The 22136-nt window shown below is 41.3% G+C and overlaps 4 protein-coding genes across 4 annotated transcripts in view; 2 read left to right on the top strand and 2 right to left on the bottom strand.

Annotated features, from left to right (window-relative positions):
• The window catches only part of LOC116609855 (polycystic kidney disease protein 1-like 2), a 39729-nt gene extending 23547 nt beyond the window's left edge, over nt 1–16182 (top strand). The window contains exons 14-20 of the mRNA XM_048720000.1: nt 4300–4569; nt 6038–6221; nt 6566–6804; nt 9198–9434; nt 9976–11919; nt 12221–12389; nt 12838–16182. Coding sequence (XP_048575957.1) covers nt 4300–4569; nt 6038–6221; nt 6566–6804; nt 9198–9434; nt 9976–11919; nt 12221–12389; nt 12838–14777 — 4983 coding nt within the window. The 3' untranslated portion in view covers nt 14778–16182. The remainder of the gene's footprint in view (nt 1–4299; nt 4570–6037; nt 6222–6565; nt 6805–9197; nt 9435–9975; nt 11920–12220; nt 12390–12837) is intronic.
• Nucleotides 622–3171, bottom strand: LOC125557416. The gene is made up of 6 exons (XM_048720002.1): nt 2996–3171; nt 2799–2871; nt 2558–2614; nt 2025–2129; nt 1543–1724; nt 622–1278 (listed from the first exon to the last, which is right to left on the bottom strand). Exons 4-6 carry the CDS (start codon nt 2029–2031, stop codon nt 778–780), a joined length of 690 nt encoding a protein of 229 aa, XP_048575959.1. The 5' UTR covers nt 2032–2129; nt 2558–2614; nt 2799–2871; nt 2996–3171; the 3' UTR covers nt 622–777.
• Nucleotides 16183–16317: 135 nt separating the features above from the next.
• On the bottom strand, nt 16318–18802 carry LOC116609859 (5-hydroxytryptamine receptor 1E-like). Its single transcript, XM_048720191.1, has 3 exons — nt 18794–18802; nt 16628–17299; nt 16318–16543 (listed from the first exon to the last, which is right to left on the bottom strand). The coding sequence occupies exons 1-3, from the start codon at nt 18800–18802 to the stop codon at nt 16337–16339; spliced, it is 888 nt and encodes a 295-aa protein (XP_048576148.1). The 3' UTR covers nt 16318–16336.
• An 818-nt stretch (nt 18803–19620) lies between these two features.
• Nucleotides 19621–21765, top strand: LOC5502412 (melanocortin receptor 3). Its single transcript, XM_032370669.2, has one exon. The coding sequence runs from the start codon at nt 20241–20243 to the stop codon at nt 21210–21212; it is 972 nt and encodes a 323-aa protein (XP_032226560.2). The 5' UTR covers nt 19621–20240; the 3' UTR covers nt 21213–21765.
• Nucleotides 21766–22136: the final 371 nt, after the last annotated feature.

Here is a 22136-nt window from a genome sequence, read left to right on the forward strand (position 1 = left end):
GGTGATGCTGGAAAGACGACCTCCCTAAGAAGATAATAACAATCAACGTCATTGTGAATACGTTTTTAAACGTTTTCGTGTAATCGTTTGCATTTTGTAAAATAGGAAATGGTTTGTTAGGCGCATCTGATTTGAAAGCTTAAAGTGTTCGATTGGTCGCGCTTGTAATGAAAGTATGATAGAAAAGTATACGCGCTTTATATGTATACATTCAAATGTACTACTAGCACACAGAACATTGGTTATAAATGCCTGAATGATCACAAAACAATAATTACCACTGCCTGAATGATGCCGAAACATTATGACAGCTTTTAATGGAAAAACAGGATAACATAAAAGGAGTCAAGTATAACCGTTTAAATCTATACAAATGGAGATGCTATTTTGTCCGTCGTGTTTGTGTAGGTTTATGGTTTTTATTCAATTATCCAACTTAAATAAACGCTCACCTGAACACTTGGAGTTTTCCATGATCCACAAATGCGAGGGAGGTAGTGCTTCTAAATAACTGAAGACAATTCAACAACCATCTGTCTCACCCGCGAGGACGGCTTGAACATTTCTTCAATCGCCATGATGCAAGCTTGGTCTTGTTTTGTCTCGACCTGAGCTTCCTCCTTCACAAAACCAAATTTAGACATCGAGAGAGGGCGGGCGGTTGTATCCGTGAAACCCTTGTCAAGTCCCTCAAGGCCTAGTTGCCAAGGCCTAGTGGTAACACTGATTGTGTAAGCCTCAAGGTGCTCAGATATCTCTGCTACCATCCACTCATGCTCACCATGTGACACCTGGCTGACAGGATAGGAGCGCTGACATGTGGTCTGGTTCTGTTGCGCAGTAATCCATCAGATGAACCTTGACGCGACGTCGAAAGATTGCATGTCTTCCATTAAAAGAAACCAACACAGGTCGTTTAGCTGACAATGTAAGAGGCTCTATTTGCTCAAGCTTTAAGCTGAGGGGTCTCATCAACCCGGTCAAAGACTTGGCGAGTGAGGGATGGAGTGTGACTCGACGCCCCTGGCGCGATGCACAAGCCGCAAGTCTCTGGAGGCTTTGTGTGTCCCATGATGTACCCAGGTCAAACAGGCGGAGCTCCTTGAGTCCTGTAGAGGATGCAATCCCCTTGTACTTTACTGGCGAGGAAGGCTGCACGTTCAACTCGGTGGTTACGAAAGCATCACTTTGTCGGCATACTGTCGACGCAATAGATAGACAAGCACCAGTCTCCTCTTGGATCTGGTGCACCTCGGTGATGCTGGCAAGACGGCCTCCCTATAAAGATAAGACCAACGTCACTGGGTGTGGGAAAGTAAAGTATACCCGTTCCAAATTCATACAAATGTTCTAAAAATACACAGCACCATAGTTACAGGTGTCCGAATGATGCTCTTAAATCCAAGAGCCTTTGATGGGAACGTGATAACATAAAAATAGCCATAGCATAACCATACAAATGAAGATGTTCTTATGGCGTTGTGGCGTGTTGGTCTAGGGGTGCAGTATTTCTTTAACCTTTCCACTTAAATGAACGCTCACCTGGAGTGATTTCACCTTCGACTGGATATGCATCTTCATGACAAAGTTGATAACAAAACATATAAGAGCGGCGAAGGTAACCGCTGACACCAGGTACAGGATATCCCCCAGCACGACGGTGGGAGCGGGACACCCAAAGACAACGATTGCTTGCCTTGGAGCAGCCACGGGAAAGGCTACAACTAAAGAGACAAAGAAAAATAATTATTGATTGAGTTTGAGAATATATTTATCATCTTAGTATGTAATAGGTTAGTACAAGGTGAGAGAAAGGGGCAGTGGGTTGGGGAAAGCAAAGTTAATTTTAACCCTAAGAGATATCATGTGGGGTCAAAAGCAATTCTTAACCCAGTTGTTATTAGGTTGTGAGGATCTTTTAGCGCCAGCGGATCACCCCCGAAGGGATAACAGTTAGAAGGATTTTATGCCATATAAGATAGGACGAACACCCCCGTCTAGGGTATAATTATTATTGCACTTACTTGGCATCAGCAGTCGTGGCTTGATGAAGATCTTAAGCAGGTTCCGGGGGTGAAGCTCTGAGTACACTTGTTTGTAGCTGGGCAGCAAAAGCTCCCAAGAACAGGCTACAGATTCGAGAAAAACAGTGAAGCATCATCTCTATTAGTGGCTATGAAGATTGTAAGAATAAACAGCAAGTATGGCACATTGTTAGAAAACATTCCTGGAATATAACATTTTTCCCAGTGCTATCAGGCGTATGCAAGAGAATGACTGCTTCTACTCTAGCAAATACAAAGTTTCACTTGTGAATCTAGACAAACTGAAAAATAAAAATACTACTACTACTTCTACTACTACTACTACCACCACTACTACTACTACTACCACTACTACTACTACTACTAGCAACAACAACAACAACAACAACAACAACAATAATAATAATAATAATAATACTAATAATTATAATTTTAATTATACTTATAATAATAATAATTATTATTATTATTATTATTATTTATTATTTATTATTATTATTATAATAACATACCTTTGTAAATAACCAGCTCATGACATTGTGAAGACTTCTCCGCTTGCAAAAGCCCGGCTGTAAAACGAAAATAAAACACGCTTATACAAAAGAATCTGATAAAAATATATTCAGAAACAAACTGTATTTAGAAAAATAATTGTTAAATTGGAGTAGAAATTTGAGAACGAAGCTTTTTTTTACTATAAATATTTTGTGGAATACCAAAAATACCGATAAAAACAGAAAAGGCGGGACCCACCGGAATCATCTTCAACGGCGTCTTGTACCGCGACGGGTACTTTTTTCTTGGTCTCTTCTCCTTGACCATCACTCTAGAAAATTACAACAAAACCAAAAATTAACAGAAGGTAATAGTAGTGTCCGAGAAACACCGCTTGTTCACTGACAACAACACGCCACCGCCGGTACTTTTTCTCACATAACGACGCTACGTACCTCGACACTGGATGTTGTTCTGTAATAAAAGGCTGCGACTCATGCTGCACAGACTGCTAGTCCGGTGAGGACGGGGTGGTCCTTAAAAATCTCTATCATTTTAAAAATATGGTACGCTCCATGTATTGATGCTTTCGCTTCATGAACGTTTTGATCAGTTTGGGGGAATGCTGATTATGACGTCAGACAATACGCAATCTTCCTCGAGCTCTCACCAAAACTCATCAATTACAGGATTTCACTTAGAAATAAAATATTATAAGCGCATCCAATTAAACCGAGAACAAGAAGTTTCTTGTTGCAGTCATATATGAAAAAATTCCACCGGAGTCTGTAGAATTATCGACTTCTTTTTGATTCAGCGCGATCTTCGCTGCATCGCCCAACGCGAGGACGCGCGCGCAAGCTATGCAGTTTTCCCATCACGCGTAGAAATCAGACGGTACGACGGATATGTTAGAAAAAATAGAAAAAGGGTAATTTCGCATCGAACTTTGTTCGTATTCAATTAAGGTTCAGAGCAGTGTAAATAATCACCTCCGATGCGTGTCCACGTGCGAGAGCATTCTAAAGTGCGCACATCGCCAAAGATCAGATCGATCGCAAGCTTTGAAATGCCAACTAAACGGGTTTCGATTTGAACGAATTTTGTGAAACATTTACCCGCGAGAGGCCTTAACATTCTAGAAAGGCGCAAAATCGTAATTCGATGAATAAGCGGGAACCATGTGTTTGTGCGAGTTTTGTTAAATATTTTGTAATTTAGTTGATTGGGAAGAATTGTGGAAAAAAATAATTGGTGAAAATCTATCCTCTTGTTTTTGCCCTGAGAACAGAGGCTTTCTCTTATTACCCTGCAAACAGAGACCCTGCTAACAGAGGCAGGTAGGCTCGTGTTTCTTGGGCTTAGATGTCGCAGTTTTCATGTCGTTCCCAAAGCTTAGTACCTTCATGCCAGCCGCAAGATACAAGGCTCTGGGATAATTAATAACATCTCTGAAAGCCATGTTAATGTTTTCATGTACAGAAAAAAGAATGGTAAAACTCTCAAAATCGAAATTTGTGTTGTTTATGGTTATTTGCTGATTTATTTGATATCCATGAAACATGGGTGGCCCTTATCTGGGCTACGTAAACTTGGATTCTTTGAGTGATGCTTGAAGATCCAGTGTACTTTGCGGGCGCTCCCAAAGGTCACCCCTGTGTAAGAGCTCTTACGTCTAAATGTCTAAATCTGTCTAAAATGTCTAAATCTCACTAATCTCGTCGTGACAGACTCTTATCTCCTTGTATTGTGACCACAGATGACGACGACATCGTTTACTCCCTTCACGTGGGACCAATCAGCCACCAGCGTCAGCAACTCTGACGTCATTAGCCTCGACTTGAAGAATGATAAAGGAGCTGTTATCCCCATTAAAGACTTGGACCGAGACATTGTTATCAAAATTCCACAGAAGAAAAGCGACAAACCCACTGTGGTCTCAGATTCTGGACATCTGTTCCTAAAGCCCGGGGAGATCCGATCACACAAAGTGTTGATTCATACCGTGGGGACTGCATTTCAGTTAAAGGTAAGTCATCTCTAATATGCATTTCAAAATGAAAGGTAAGGTAATACGAGCAGCCAAATCTTACAACTAAACCTCGTTACACGATACAGTATGTCACACCACACCACGTTATGCTTTATACTATGTCACACAGGTATAAATCAACATAATGTTAAAAGGTATAAACGCCTCTGTGAAACAGAATAGTTCCGCTGACGTTTCGAGCGTTAGCCCTTCGTCGGAGCAAAAGAAACTGAATCGGATGGGGGAGTGGTATTTATAGTATAGTGTGCAAACAATAGGCAGTAAGCCGGCGCCGCGCGCGCGGGCCGACAAAGTAACAAGTAACAATAGGCAACTAGAGCGGGGCGCGCTAAAGAAATCGTAATAATCTATGCAAAGGCCAGTTTTCCGTTTATACCTAGGGGGGGGGGGGGGGAGGGGGCTCTACAGCCAAGAGAGAAAAATTATATTCTCTTCTGGATGCGAGAGTCATTGGAACCATTGTGCAAAGAAAATCCACAAATAGACAAGTGGTCGACAGATTGTCCTGGGAGGTTAAAATGCCTAGAGCAGTACCTCCCAGGACACTCTCACACAACACTACATCTCGTTACACTATACACACTGTCTGACAACACTACACCTCGTTACACTATACACTAAGTCACATAACACTACACCACGTTACACTCTACACACAATATCACACTACACTACATCTTGTTACACTATACACACTATGTCACACAACACTACACATCGTTACACTATACACTATGTCACACAACACTACACCTCGTTACACTATACACACTGTCACACAACTACATCTCGTTACACTATACACACTATGTCACACAACACTACACATCGTTACACTTACACTATACACTAAGTCACACAACACTACACCTCGTTACACTATACACACTGTCACACAACACTACACCTCATTACACTATACACACTATGTCACACAACACTACACCTCGTTACACTATACACACTATGTCACACAACACTACACATCGTTACACTGTACACACTATGTCACACAACACTACACCTCGTTACACTATACACACTATGTCACACAACACTACACCTCGTTACACTATACACACTATGTCACACAACACTACACCTCGTTACACTATACACACTATGTCACACAACACTACACCTCGTTACACTATACACACTATGTCACACAACACTACACCTCGTTACACTATACACTATGTCACACCACACATCGTTATACTAAACCTTATGTCACACTACACGTCGTTACACTATACACGTTGCGTTGTACCTCACTTGGATGGATTGGATTACACACACTACTTCTTTTTGTCCCCAAGGTCACTACACCAACTTTTAAGAAAATACCCAAAATAAAGCGACACAGCGCCACAAAACAACAACCATTACCATATCCTTTCCTCCTCGTTACTTGATTAATTGGCTTTTCTTTGATCACTAGGTTTTTACTCTTCCTAAGAAAGAAATAGCATTTTACATCAGATGGAAACAGAAACCATCATTAAGTGACTACGACTTTAAATCACCCAGCCCAGTCCCTCCATGTTCAGAAGGCACGCTGCCCGAAATCTGCAAAAAGACTTCAGATTCTTACTTCGTGTCCTCCAAAGTGCTGAAAGAAAAAGGTAAGGGAGGCAGACTTATGGGGTAAAAGCTAGCAGCCATATCCCTAACAGGGCTTGCTTTAAGCAATAATTTATATATGTTATTATCCAGCTAGGAGGTCAGTATGGTGAAATACATTTACCGAGGGACTCTCTCCCCATCAATTTTTCAAACATTTGCAAACAAGCTGTACCGTACATACCCCGTACATACCGCCGTTGCTACACTCGTATGATGAGCAACCCACGCCCGGTCTGCACAGAGCTATAGATAAAAAAGCGTACCCAACTAAGTCAGTTCTCATCTACAGGGACCGTAGACTTGCCCTTCATGGCTTGACCACTACCTTTTCCCCTTTCGACAGGAGTCTTCTACATCGGGATTGTCACTGTGAGTGAATCTCAGATCAGAAAGCGGCGGTCGTGCTCAACTCATGGCCGTCAAAAGCGATCTTGCGTTGAGCCAAAAGACCCTCCCAAGCCGGAGAATCGGACCATTATTCCTGTGTATGACGCCGCCACAGACGTGAACTACAGCATCAGCACACAGAGGTTCGGCTGCCGCTTTTGGGACGGGGCTCAGTGGATCGGCCCGGGCTGCAAGGTAAGGGTAGACCTAGACTTACTTTGGCGCTTGCCCCCACTTTCCAGAACGCATGTTTTTTTTGTGACGGGGCTCAGTGGATCGGCACAGGCTGCAAGGTAAGGCTAGACCTAGACTTACTTTGGCGCTTGCCCCCACTTTCCAGAACGCATGTTTTTTTTTGTGACGGGACTCAGTGGATCGGCACGGGCTGCAAGGTAAGGCTAGACCTAGACTTACTTTGGCGCTTGCCCCCACTTTCCAGAACGCATGGTTTTTTGGGGGGGACGGGGCTCAGTGGATCGGCACAGGCTGCAAGCTTAGGCTAGACCTAGACTTACTTTGGCGCTTGCCCCCACTTTCCAGAACGCATGGTTTTTTTTTGTGACGGGGCTCAGTGGATCGGCACGGGCTGCAAGGTAAGGCTAGACCTAGACTTACTTTGGCGCTTGCCCCCACTTTCCAGAAAGCATGTTTTTTTTGTGACGGGGCTCAGTGGATCGGCACGGGCTGCAAGGTAAGGGTAGACCTAGACTTACTTTGGCGCTTGCCCCCACTTTCCAGAACGCATGGTTTTTTGGGGGGGACGGGGCTCAGTGGATCGGCACAGGCTGCAAGCTTAGGCTAGACCTAGACTTACTTTGGCGCTTGCCCCCACTTTCCAGAACGCATGGTTTTTTTTTGTGACGGGGCTCAGTGGATCGGCACGGGCTGCAAGGTAAGGCTAGACCTAGACTTACTTTGGCGCTTGCCCCCACTTTCCAGAAAGCATGTTTTTTTTGTGACGGGGCTCAGTGGATCGGCACGGGCTGCAAGGTAAGGGTAGACCTAGACTTACTTTGGCGCTTGCCCCCACTTTACAGAACGCATGGTTTTTTTAAAGGAGGAGCGTCACGCCTTCTATAGCCTTCCGAAACGGATATCCCGGATCGATCTCGGAGAAGGGGAAAAGTGCCGTTGATAAATCTTCAAAATTCTCTCTGTTTTACTGCCCATCCGAAAGCGAAATCCAAGTTTCTGTTACGAACAATGTTTTTTTCTTATTACCTAGCGTTTTATTTTCAAGGATAATCGTTTTCTGATTAAAAAATCAGTGAGATAAAATTTGGAGTCGTTTGTGAGGTTTAGCAAGCGAGTGCAGCGATCACTATTGGAAGTCAAATCAGGCACGAATTTGGATCCAAGCGAGTACTCAGTATCTTTATTAGAAGGGTAATTGAATATTCAATGCTGACAAAAATAATATGATTGGTAAGACTTTTAGTGCAAGGTTTATTTAATGCATATGTAAACACAACATGACGTATATATATGTCATTCTCTCCCTTCGAGTATTGCTTTTGCTATTTCTCTCTTATCTCCTCTTTATCTCTTTTATCTCCTCTTTATCTCTTTTATCTCCTCTTTATCTCCTCTTTTGCTACTGGTGGTCTCTGCATATTCCTAGTCACAGTCACAGTCACCAACTTGGAAGAATAACCGGCAAGGTGACAGAGCAATATAATGGCAAGTTTTCCCAAATAAAGTCTGGTTAACTTCGGTAAGCTTGAATTTTTGCATAGAGGTCCCTTATGATATGTAAACCAACACATCAAAAAATATTTTTGTCTAATGGATTCGTCTTCGAAACATGAGGCTCGAAGTGCAATTTTCAAAGTATGTATTCTCCTCGTTTTTAGGGAGAAGTCGGGCTCTGATCAGAAATTAAGCCAATTTTGCTCGCTAATATCTAAATTTCATACCATCTAAATTTCTTTAAAATTTGGAATAAAGCTTTTGGTCAGAGAAACTCCTTGTATGCGGAATCTTGAGCTTATATATTGAGAATTGGAAAATTTCATGCCATTTTTTTGCTCTGTCCCGGCAAGGTTAGAATATTTTGTTAGTAGAAGGAAGTGTAATTTATTTGTTCAGCCACGCAAAGCTACGAAGCGTAACTCCGGAATCTACAACGAAAAAAACATCAAATACGAACCACAACATTGCCTTAGAGTCTTCGATATGGCCTCCAGGGATTTCGCCAAGCGCTGAAAACATATAGACGCTTATTTCATCAAGAAATAAGAGATTTCTCAGGGGGTTTGAGTCATAACAAACAGTACGATTAACTAGCGCGATTCTCTTGCAATCTTTGTTACACGATACTCTCGTATAATGGGCATCTCTGATTGGCTATTTTGAAAAATAGTACACAGGCTTCCCGTCTTTCGACGCTCCTCCTTTAATGAACGCCCAGTTTTTACATGTACCTCAATAGTGTTACATGTATAAATCGATTGTTTGATATAATATATTTTTTTGGATTTTTTAATCTATGTGAAAACCAGGTACCCCTATCCCCCTCCGAGATACAACCCCTCCAACTATATACGTTCAACTCTGTACTTTGTTTTCGCGTGTCTTTTGTTATTCAGGCAGGGCCCAATTCAGCGTCACTATCTGTCGAATGTCTGTGTAACCACCTCACGTCTTTCGGGGGGAGTGTGTTTGTCGCTCCAAACCCGATAGACTTCGACATCGTACTGTTGGAGTTGGGTCGGCTTGACAAGACAGGAAATGTCGCCGTACTGAGCACGATCCTCGTGTTCTTACTACTATATGCCGTCATTGCTGTGATTGCATGGAGGGCTGACAGACGGGACAAGAGAAAGGTAATGGAAAATCCCTTATTCGAGAACGGGATGGTCTTCGTCCCTTATCTGAAATGGGGATTATAGTTGCTAAAACGTTTATTTATTCAAACCATAGGTTTTTACCTTGGTTGTTGTCAAATCTGCGTCACTTCCAAACTGACCTACATTTGTAGACTTATTACATAGGTCGAACCCCTCCAGGCCAGTACTTTGTGCAACTAACCGGGATTTTATTATTTGATGTCTAAAGGCTGATTTAGACTGCTCGATTTAGTCGTATGCGACCTGCCTGCGACATGTCTTAGCCCTGATTTACACCCTACGACTCGAGTTGCAAAGGTGTTGTGGGCAAGTCGCGTACGACTAAATCGCTCTGTCAAATTCAGTCTTGGGATAACTTGGTTTACACGCACCAATTTCTTAGGCCGTTAATTCAAACATTTATTCACTATCTGACGTGATAACATATTTTCTCGCCGACAATTAGAGTGTGTTATTCCGCCTTTATAGAGTCTTAGACGCCTCACTCAAAATATCATTTTCTTTTGTTTTTCTTTAGGCCGGTGACCCGATTGCTTTGAGTTCTAATGAGGGGAGCACCGTCCAATATGAGATGACAGTATTCACAGGGGTCTGGCGGAACTCCGGCACGACTGCCAACGTTGCCATAGTGATACACGGAAGCGAGGCTACGAGTGAGCCCGTGGTCCTCTCGCCCAATATGAGTCCCTCTAGAATAGCCTTGGCCAGCGGTAACGCGGATCAGTTTGTGATATCCATGGCTTCGCCTCTTGGGTCGATAGAATACTTGAATGTTTTACATGACAACACAGGGCCGAGTCCGGCCTGGTTCCTCAACAAGATTATTATCAAGGACACTCAAAATGATCAACAATGGATTTTCATGTGCAACGACTGGATTGCCATCGATAAAGGCAGTGGGAGAATAAACAGAATCATACTACCGACGTCGCCAGAAGAAATGAAAACATTCAGGTTTGCGTTTAATTCAAGGACCTCAAAGAAGTTCACGGAAGACCATCTATGGCTGTCCATATTAACCAAACCGACATACAGCAATTTTACTCGTCTGCAACGTACCACGTGCTGCTTATCTGTGCTTTTCTCTGCAATGCTCTCCAACGCCATGTTTTACAATATTAACAACACCCCTGACACGGCAGTTCAAATAGGACCGTTCCAGTTCAGTTGGAGGCAGATAATGATAGGAGTTCAGAGCAGCCTTATAACTCTACCTGTTGGTTTGATATGCGTTGCTTTATTCCAGTACAGTAGGCCTCCCCCCAAACAGAAAGATGATGCCAGTGAAGAAGGCGAGAAACTGCCCGAGGAAACAAAGTTTTTTGATCGCTTAAATCCGAGAAATGGAAGTACAACGGCTGTTTCTAACAAGAAATCACCTCAAGCCTTGCTTTCAACTCCAAGTAGAGGAACATACAAATTATTAAAGGAAGACTCTGTTGATGAGGTCATTGTGAACCAATCCAAAGTTAGATTAAGAAGTCGACTGAGCCTAGCGGAGAATTGTTTGGTTGATGTGAATGATACAGCCGTGCCGACAAGAGACTGGGATGTGAGTGAGAGTCTTGAGTTAGACGCCTTTGCTAATCACGGAAGTAGTGTCGTAAACATAGGTTACGAGGTTAACCCCGAAGGCAATGATGCAGTAAACGAGATCATGGGCTTATCTCAGGATTCGAAGGAAGTTCAGATGAAGCCTGAATTTAAAACTGGTGGGGACGGATCGGCTGATATTGTATATCCCGAGCTCAGAGAGGTAGACAATCTTCAGAGTACTACTACTTCTTTGCCACAACCTGGACATGGAATACCCAATCACGAGCCTCAAACTAATGATATGAATAAAGCACAAACAAATTTCAAAGAACGTCTTCTAAAGGCATTCTTCTCATACGACGACGAAGAAGAGAGAAGCTTTTCCTTTCCCCATTTCTGTGTGTACATAGCATGGTTCCTGTGCATTAGTATGGTTCTCATATCAGCATCATTCACGTTTTTCTACAGCCTCGTTTGGGGGAAGGCTGTAGCCAATCAGTGGCTGACCTCTATGTTGGTGTCTTTCACGGAAGACTTGTTCGTTGTTCAGCCCGTGAAAATTTGCGTGGTTGCAATAGTGATGGCATTTTTCTTCCGTAACAACGGATCAAATGGCACTACCACTGATACAAAGGAAAAGAAGAAAAGAAAAAATCGCAAAAAGGCTGGCAAACGGAAAAAGAAAGCAAAGTATTATAAGTGCGAGAATAAAATAAATGTCCAACTACCGGACAAGGACGAGTTATTGAAAGCCAAGGAATACAAAGTCAAGGAAAATCAAATGTATGCGTTTGGGAAGGAGCTAGTAATCTACATGTGCTTTCTAGTGTTGTTGTGTATTATTTGCTATGGTAACCGTAGTTACCACGGTTACCTGATGACGAAAGACATCATGGATACATTAAGTAATTATTCAACATCAAAGGTAAGTAATTAAGATTAAGTAGTACATTTTCTACATTTCCTGGTCCTCTTTTAAGAGGACCAGGAAGAAGCTTAAAAGCTTAAAAGCGAAGAAGCTTAAAAGCTTCTACGCGAGCCGCTTTTTGCGACGCGCTTTCTGTGTTTTCTTTTAAATAACAATCGACAAAGTTACGAAGTCTGAGCTGCATGCTGTAGTTTTACATTCGGCACGAACAGATGCGAAAGCGTACGACTAAAACAATTAAATCTTTCTACTTTTCCTTAAGTTTTCTATGATTGCGGTTACTTCTGTGCTGTTTCAGATCGGCACATCATCCAAGTACTGGGGTTGGCTTGATGGCCAGTTTAGCGCTGGTATTTACGCTGGTAGCTGGTATAACGGCGCGAAGGAGTCAAATGAAGCATACGTTGGCAACAAAAGATCCCTTTTGGTAGGAATGCCGAGGCTAAGACAGCTACGGATAAGAACAGGCAAGTGGTAAAGTAGTATACAGGGAACCAAACTGAGATGATTTTCAGAAAATAACTATAATTGACATTTTAAAATGTTTATATGTTTACATATATATACTCCTATGTTATTTCAAACTAAAATACAATATAATCTTACCAAATTTTACTATTTTTTTTTAGATTTCCGGAGAGCTCAGTTCATGATTTGAAACTGCGTGTATCAGTCCGTATCTGCACGCTGACGAATAAAGTCATATTATCATCTTGCGCTGTACAAATGCTAAACATGCCATTTCATTTTCGTTTAGATTTGGAGATTGTGTACTTGATTTCCAAAAGTTTGTTTTGTTTACAAAAAAAGTAAACAATAATGAGATTAATATAAAAAAAGCTTCTTATAATAAGGTCAAGGTACTTATAAATGATTTTACATTGTTGAAGCAATGTCTTCTATCTCTTCTATCAGATTCCTGTGAAGTACCAAAGGATATGCGAGCCCTAATCTCAACATGTCATGACGAGTTTTCATCCAAGGAGCAGGACAAAACACCACTTAGTCTACCCCGGTGGAAACCAGTCCCTCCAAATACGGCTTATCACAACCTTTCCCGGCTCTGTCCACGCCCCTGGCGGTACAACACGGCCGAGCAGCTAGGATTCCACGATTCCTGGGGATTCTTCCATATGTATGATGGTGGTGGATATGTTGCTGATCTGGGTTACAACAACGAGACAAAGTCATCTGTTGTGTTTCCATTGCGTCTGAATCACTGGATGGACCGTAGGACGAGAGTGGTTCTCCTGGAGTTTGCTATGTTTAATCCCGCCACTAACTATCTCAGTGTGGTGACATATTATTACGAAGTTCTTCCATTTATGTTTGGACGCGCATATCGAAGGATCGACACTTTGCCACTTTATGGGAGTGATCAAAGCTCTTATGATTTTTATTTGATTTGCAAGTTTCTGTTTATTTTAATGGTATTATTCTACTGTGTTCGGATCACACGTGCGGCTTACAAGCAGAAGGCGCTGTTCTTTAAGGATATTTGGAACTGGATCGAGATCCTCCAAGTAATTTCCGCCTCAGTTATTGTCATCTGCTATATCGTAAAGCAAAATATGATTCTCCAATCAATTCTACACATAAAGAAGAATCCATACGGCGTCGTGAACTTCCAAAAAGTTATTGTTTGGAGAAATGCAGAGGATGTCGCCACATGCGTCGCTGTGTTTCTTGTATCTTTGAAATTCCTAAACATGCTACGCTTTAATCCGCATATCATAATATTCATGACGTCACTGAAGACAGCTAGAAATACCATTATTCCATATTCCATCATCATCTTTATTCTAATGCTTGCTTACGCTATTCTCGGGACCATGGTATTTGGAAATACAATGTATGAGTTCTCTGGCATGAAAGAATCTATCTTTACCGTCCTATTGATGTCACTTGGAGCTCAAATGAAATTCCCAAATCTTATAGAAGACTTCAAGGTTGAAGGCCCTATTTACGGCTTTTCTTACAAACTGCTGATGTCTTTTATTTTCGTGAACTTTTTTGTTGCAATTTTGAATGACTCGTACGAAGACGTAAAAGCGAGTACCGATAAGAACTCCAAGGAATTCGAAATGGCAGAGTTTATTCTTGATCGACTGAAACAATTACTTTCTATAAGGAAAAAAGAAGAAGATGATAGCGAAAGTGAACGATTGAGGAAGTTACAAAAAGAAGCGGAAAAAGAGACACGTGATATATTCAAAAATAAAGCTGAGGATTCAGGTGGTATAGGCGAGAGCATTAACAAGGATGTATCAGTAGATATTGATGGAAAAGACGAAAATAATGAACACGACGACGACCATGATTTTGATGATGAAAATGATGATGATGATGATGACAATGATGATGATGATGGTGATAGCGATGATGCTGATAGTAATAAAACATCGAGTCAAAAAGATTCTGCTACCTCAAGCTTCATATCGATACGTAATGCAACCCGTGCTCTTGATGCCAGTAACACCGCAAATCAATTTCTACTCTCAAAGAAGGAGGCTGAACTTTCCAAAAGAACAGAGATTTTGGCCGATGTATTTGAGGAAGACGTTGAAATAATGCGACTGATTTCGTTATTAAGGCTGCGTTACGCTCCTCGTGGAGGGGAGGAGGAGGAGGAGAAAGACTCTTCTTCATTAGAAAGCGAGAATCATGGCGGTGATGTGTTAGGTGATGCTATTGATGGCATTGAAGTGATTGATTTATCAGGTATAAGGGAAGCCACGAGGTTAGAGATCGTGCCCCGGCATCTCAGGATCAATAACTACATGGCCCACATCCGGAAGGCATTAACCACTAAGAGTAAATTTCTCAAGGGTAGGGCGCGAAAAAGAAAACGTTGATGTTATTTTACAAATGTAGGCATTAATAGGTTAAAAAACATTTCTCAAGGGTAGGGCAAAATGTTGATGCTATTAAAAAATGTAGGCATTCACAAGTAGGAATAAATTTCTCAAATATTCCCCGATAATTTAAGTTAGATGTGATAACAGCACTTTCACTTTGTATTGATTGTATAGATAACTATCAGTGTCCCTAAATTTACACGTTTAAAACGTGTTTGGTATGTATCTCTTTTCGTGAATAATGTTGATTGATTCGCTCTCATTGTTACCTGAGCAGCTTCCCGGGCGGGGTGGGGGTAATCAGCCTGTGTTTGGGTATAGGGGTGCCGCTGGGGGTTTTGAAACCTGAACCTGTTTAGAACAACAATTCTGAAAAACCATACCCTGTTTAGGACAACACCCTCAATTTGTAGGACCCTGTTTCAAGAGCTATATCCGGCACAATTATATTTGACTTTGACCTCCCAGCTTGCGTTTTTGTCAAGGTAACTTATCCCTGCAGAACTAACAATATTTTTTCGCGGCAGTCTTTTATCGCAAAATCGATCGCAGAACCAAGCACCCTGTTAGCACGTGAGAGCAAGCAAGGCAATCAGATCGGTACCCTGTTTAGGACAGCCTTGCTTAAAATTATGTACGCTGTTAAGGACAGAGGCCTGAAATATATACCCTGTTCAGGACAGAGAGGCCTGAAATGTATACCCTGTTCAAGACAGAGAGGTAAAAAACCATACCCTGTCCAGCGGCACGTCTCCGTATAGCCCATATAAGGGAGTGCCCTCCCCCCCCCCCCCTCCGGGAGCAACTTATACATATGATATTTTATCTCGGCTAATTTCCGATAGCAGCTCTAATCGCGAGAGAGGCTGTCCTCCGTAATACATGTGTGAGTTTTCTTAGTGCGGTAATGAGCGATTTTAATCTATTTAAAAAAAAGACATTGCACAATGGTCTGTTTTCCAGATAAGGGAGTCCTGTAGAATGTTCATTCAAATGCATGAAGCGAGACGTAGCCAAGTCGAAGTTTATATACAGCCGTTCTGTGATGTTTTGTTTTACGAATTCACCTTTTGACTGTAATGTTTTGTTTTACGAATTCACCTTTCGACTAAAATATTCAGCTTCAGACTTTGCCGTAAGACGGTGCAAAAAGTTCAAACTTTGCAAAGGACGACTGCAAACAAACTCCGAAATGCCTATTCCTCGCTTCCACGCTCAAATCCCACCTCTGGGAATAGCGAATTATGCACGCGCACGCGGTGCTTCCTGAAAAAGGCGAATAATGCGCGCGCACGGCGAATAATGCGCGCGCACGGCGAATCCGAATGGGCGCGGATTTATGAGCGCGTGTGATCTGTAATGTGCCAACAGCAACAATAATAAAGTGTACGCTTCATCTGCACACAAGAAAGGAAAATGTTTATGAAGTTGCTCGCAAGATTTTGTCCAATTAGCTCAATGCCTGACCGATGTCCCCTTTTTGAATATACCGACGCTGTTTGCGCTTAAATTGATTTCATTAATGATATGTTGGCTATGAATTGACTATGAATTGGCTATGAATTTACTGTTTGTACAGAATGATTTGATTGAATAGGAGTAACTGCGTTATGATTAGAGATCCTGATACAAGGACAAACTAAATTAATAGTTTCATTTACACTGTTTCGTATTTCTCGTAGCTTCCAGTAATAATTCAACGGATTTACACTAGAGTTAAAGTAAAGTATTGTGCCAGTAATATTCCAAGCGAGCATGGAGGCCTATGGTACTCCACTCACTTCGAATACGATCACGACACACCCGAAAGGACCATACACGAGAAGCAGCAACCCCAAGACGTACACAAGCCCTGTGGTCTCTTGAGAGACATGCATAGATTGGTTGATCTTAGCATGATGGTACTTGAGAACTTGGTAGATCTTGTAGTAACAGAACGTCATGGTGGGATGACAAGACGAGATCACCACGGCCGCCGCAATGTGGAATATTCGTGCGCCCAATAACGTGAGAAAAGAGAAAGCGAGGCCCGCAAACCATACCCCTCCAAACACAAGTATAACTCGTTTGGAAGTGACTGTGGATTTGTAACTCAGATGTAAACATAGAGCCAGGTATCTGTATACTGTCACTAATGTTATTGTCACTATAGAGACGCTCACAAACGTGAAGGAAAGCATTATAGATGTAGAAGCGATCCGACAATTGCTTTCTAAGTCAGTACTTAAGAATTCTGATAACTTCCAAGCCACAGCAAAAGGCTGGACTACGAGACCAATAGCGAGGTCAGACAGCGCGAGATTGCATAGGAATAAGTTAGATGTGACTTGGAGTGATCTCACCCTCCATACGGTAACTAGGAGCAAGGCGTTTAGGGCAATTGAAGGTATACTCAGGATTAGGAGTGTAATACAAATCACGTACGTGCTGGCTCTCAACTGATCCGCATGGTCGAACCAGGAAATTGATCGCACGAGTTGTTGAAGGGCATTGTAGTGGGAATTTATGAGTTTTAAACACTTTCAGCCTTTTTAATTTACAGAAAAGACCTCTTGATGAGATGCAGCTTAAGAAAAATTGCTTTGCCGACTATCGATCAATCTAACGATGATCTTGAGTGAAAAAAAACAAATTAAAACTCTTTTGGCCGCTCTCAACCTTTGCTCAATCTAACAAAGAAGAGCTGCAGCGCACGCCAATTTCATAATAACTGCTGCTAATAACTGCTACTTAAAAGAAACATCGCTTAAGAATTCTTAAAACTGAAATAATCGACCATAAATAACTTGGCTTCTTTCTAATCTTCCCAATCTTCTGATGAAGATAAAGAGAGTGTTGAGTTAAGCTAGGTAGGTAGGTAGTTTTGAGTTAGGCTAGGTAGGTAGGTAGGTAGGTAGAGTTTTCAGTTGTTGTTGTTTTTCATAAGCAACCTAAATCGGTTTCTTAATAAAAATTGATCATATCTTCGAGAACCAAATACATATAATAATTGTTTATATTTGCAGATATTGCATCGCAGGGGCACAATCACTCGCTGAAAGGATGTTAAATTATACAAATAATAAGAAGCGCCCAACCATCAATGTGCTAGTCCATTTTCTAGGAACAATCATCAAGACAGAAATTTCTTTTTTTGCAATTTATAAATTGATTACGTCTCAACGGCACACCATAAAAATAATCAGTTTTACTCAGTTTTCTGTTGTAAATAGTAAAGATACGTAACCAGCTGGCGAATTTTTTAGCGAACACCTGTCATCCAACTGACCAATCAGATAAAAACTATTTTGTCGAAAACAATGGAACTTAAAAAAAGGTGATCCTTAATAAAAAATAAAATAATCCTTAATAAATAGCATTTTTTATAATTATTTAAATTAAGTAGCTAAGAAAAAAGTTATTTGAAAAAATAACTGACGTGACTTTTTTTTTCACAAATGTTAAAGTTCTTAAAGAGTGTTCATTAAAAACAAGGAGGGGGGATTTTTTTTACTCAAGACACCGTAAAATTTCATTGAAACATTTCATTGAAACATTTTGTTTGAGCCTCAACCCCCTCCCCCTAACAAAAAACTACCCTAACTACCCCGGAAAGCTAATAACATAAGGCTTTTTCAAATACAATACACCAAAAACTGGAATTCGACTCTGACAAGTTTTCGTCTTTAATAAGACTTCTTCAGGGCAGGAAGACGAATTCCAGTTTTTGGTGTATTGTATTCATTCTTCTGCTTTTTGTATTTAGGCTTTTTTCAAAGTTATATTTATTCTCTCAAATTACTTACTTAGGATCTCCTGTCATACGAATGATTTGAAAGATTTAAGGTTATGCCCTAAGGATCACCTGTCATTTGAAAGAAAAGTTATTGTTCCATCTTTAATCAATCTCAAATGTCGACCAATAATTCTACGCAGTGGCTACTGTGTATGCCCGCAGTCGAAAAAGGTCCTCGATGGACTTAAAATTGTTACAATTATAGAATTGTAACAGACAGAATTGAAGGGTCACTAACATGTGACATTATAGTGTATACAAGCAACGAAAAACATTCAATTCGGACAATAAAGCTCAATTCAGAATCGCTTGCTCTTTCTAAACTTACTAGGTCGACAATTTACTGGGTTCTTTGAACAAATTGAAAACTGTCGGGCATTTAGTCCACTGAGGACCTTTCCCGACTGTCGGGCATATAGCCACTGCGATAATTCTAACTACACTTTGGCAAGAGATAGAATATTCGGCAAAAAGAGGGCTGAACTGTTACCATTTTTTCGTTTGTAGTCAAACTATGACACATTCATGAGATTTGAGGTCATCTTGCACAACTATGAGGAAAATATCTAAGTATTGAAGAAGATCGCAACGGATGATATCCAAAGCGCACATAAACCCATGGTAAGTCTTACGCAGGCGGTTTGCGTATACGTGCCAACTGATTATCAGTATTAGGATTTGATGTATTAGATAAATAGATTTTTTGTACAACTAAAGTTAATTTAGGAACCTTTGAATTTAGCTCTTAATCTATTTCTTCACATTTTTCTTCTCTATTATTGCTTTCGTTTCTTTCATTTTATTCCTCATTTCGTGCACTATCAGAATCGCTATAAGAGAAACTGCTACACGTTTAATCATTCCACTTGCTTTTAAGGAAATTAGACCGTCGACCGGATAACACCCCTCAAAGCATTGATAAGCCGGTCATTATTATTATCTTCATTTCTATTATTACCACCCTCTTTTAGTGGGCTAAAACAAATCTTAACTGAAAAAAGGCTGCCTAATTACGTCGATTTTTTTTTATTTACATAGCTGATAATTTAGACCGGAATTGTCCTCTAAAGGTGACAGGTGAAGTTGTCGACGTTGCTCCGAGTTACATGGTTATAAGCTTTGAAAGGTTTCTTCCACTAAGAATTGCGAAAAATTATCCCAAATTTTGGCCATAAGCGCCTAAACAAGTTTATCTATGGAAGCTTGAATCACGTTCATCACGGCTTAAGATATTTAACTTTGAAATTTCACTTGGACCATCAAAAATGTTTAGCTCCAAAGCTGTATTGAGCTGAAAGACCGATTGAGCTGCCGAATCATTTCAAGCAGCCAAATCATTTCATCTGGATTGGCTTTTCCACTTGGTAAAGCAAAAAGAGCTGGACTATTATTTCGTCCTCAGGAACTAAGCGCAGTGAGCTGAAAACCGCCAGATGGCCCAAAAGACCACCAAATTGCATCTTATTATACTCAATGGCATTGCTGTATCCAAGAACGGAAGATCTTCACAGTTTTTCTTTGGATTCAACTAGGCTCTTATTTCTTTTACTGTTCCTGGCATGAGCGCTTTACAAACCTTATCTTTCTGGGAGTACGGCGAACGACAGCTATACCAAGATACCCAAACAGATTTTTTCGACTGCAACGCTTAAGAAATAAAATTAAACAATTCAACCGAAGTCAAAATGGACTTCAACTATTCATGTGACAGCTTTCCCGGATGGGCAAGTTATGCAGTTAGTCTACAAAATAGTACATATTTTCTTGTAACGATGTTTGGAACTCTCACTCTCCCTTCAATCTTCTTCAACGCCTTAATCTTGATAACATTAGCCAGGATAGGGTCACTGCAAACCCCTTCAAACTTGTTCCTGTGTAATCTCGCTGTGTCGGATCTTGGTGTTGTGCTAATATCCCAGCCGGTAGGGTACGCATGGAAGCTCCTAGAATTCCTAAGCCCTGACACACAAAATACTTGTGGCATCGCTAACGTATTTCTTATTACCGCTACTTTATTTTACGGTGTCTCCCTACTTACGATAACTTGCGCGAGTATAGACAGGTACCTTGCTCTGTACCTACACCTGAGCTACAACTCCACTGTAACTTGCAAGCGTGTTCTGGTCGTATGCGGAGGGAGCTGGCTGTTAATGGCATTCATATCTGTTATCACTTCATTTGGTGTTCACGCATTTCACATTGCTGCAGCCATTTTCATAACAATTTGTCTTCCCATTATGGCGTTCTGTTACTACAAGATCTACAAAGTGCTCAAGTATCACCATGTAAAGATCAACCAATCATTGCCGTCCGCAGAAGGAAGGGTACCGAACCTCTTGCGTTACAAGAGGTCTGTTATCGGGCTCTTTTACGTCCTTGTCCTAATGGTTGTTTCATTTGCTCCCTTTGGTTGCGTCGCTGCTGTGTTTGAAATAATCGGTCTATCTGAGTCATTGGTTCTAGCTTGGAACGTGACTGCCTGCTTAGCGTATGTGAATTGTATTCTTAACCCATTGATATATTACTGGAAAATGAGGGACCTGCGCAGTAGTGTCAACCAAACGGTATCCCTTATTTGCACTCGCCGTTCGCTTCGGCAAATCCATCCGATACGTAGTGCATGGACGGTTGATCAAAGTAACTCCCGAACAGCTTAAAAATTACAGCCAAGGTGTAGACCTACAAGGATGTACGCCTGCTGGATCCAGAGAATTAAATCAACAAAATATTGAGATGGTATCCTTTGCGCCTCTATGCAAACAGAGAAATTTCGCTGACTTTTTAAGCGTTAGTCCTTTGTCGGAATCGGGATTAGGCGCTAATCTAAGGCCTAAGTCAATCCGTCTTTCAGGAACTGGCCCCTGGTGGTTGCCTAGATGTGTCAAAGCCATTGAGTCAAATCACTTGACTTTTCGACTCGCGCTTAAAAAAACACAGAAATGGCTTCACCTGTCACGCGGAGGAGTGACGAAAGAAAATGAAATCTTTTTATGAAAATAGGGCCGCTCTGAAATTTTCTGGCTGATTCCTATGCGCTGAATAAGTTACTTTTTGCTGATGTTTTTGACGCCAGAAGCCGGGGCGCGCACGAATCCATAGCTAAGAATGCTCATTGTCCTCTTGACATTTTCTCCTTAAGCTCGACGGATCGAATGAACACGTTTAAAGCTCCCGCGCTCCGAATTCAAGCGTTGTGATTGGTCAGCATTTAATTACTCCCATGGGAGGTGCACCGACCCGTGCCCTAAGTACCTGTCAATCATTTTTTCGATTGACAGCAAAGTAAGGAAACGCTTGACCGAACATTGGCTGGTTTCTCGCTTTGGGCGTTGGGCTGCGCTTTGCGAGAAAGACAATACCAAATAACGACAAAGCGACATAATATTAGAGCTAGTATAAACACTTCTTCCAAAGTAATGAGCGAGTAACAAGGGTTATCTGAAAATAAAAAGCTTGAATAAATTACTTGTTCCATAGATTATTGGCGTTTATTGCTGATAAAGTAGCGAAACATGCTGAACTATAATAATAACAACAACAACCACAACCACAATATTTACAGAGGGCTATGAATAGATAAA

Source organism: Nematostella vectensis, chromosome 12 (genome assembly GCF_932526225.1).
Source record: "Nematostella vectensis chromosome 12, jaNemVect1.1, whole genome shotgun sequence".
NCBI lineage: Eukaryota > Metazoa > Cnidaria > Anthozoa > Actiniaria > Edwardsiidae > Nematostella > Nematostella vectensis.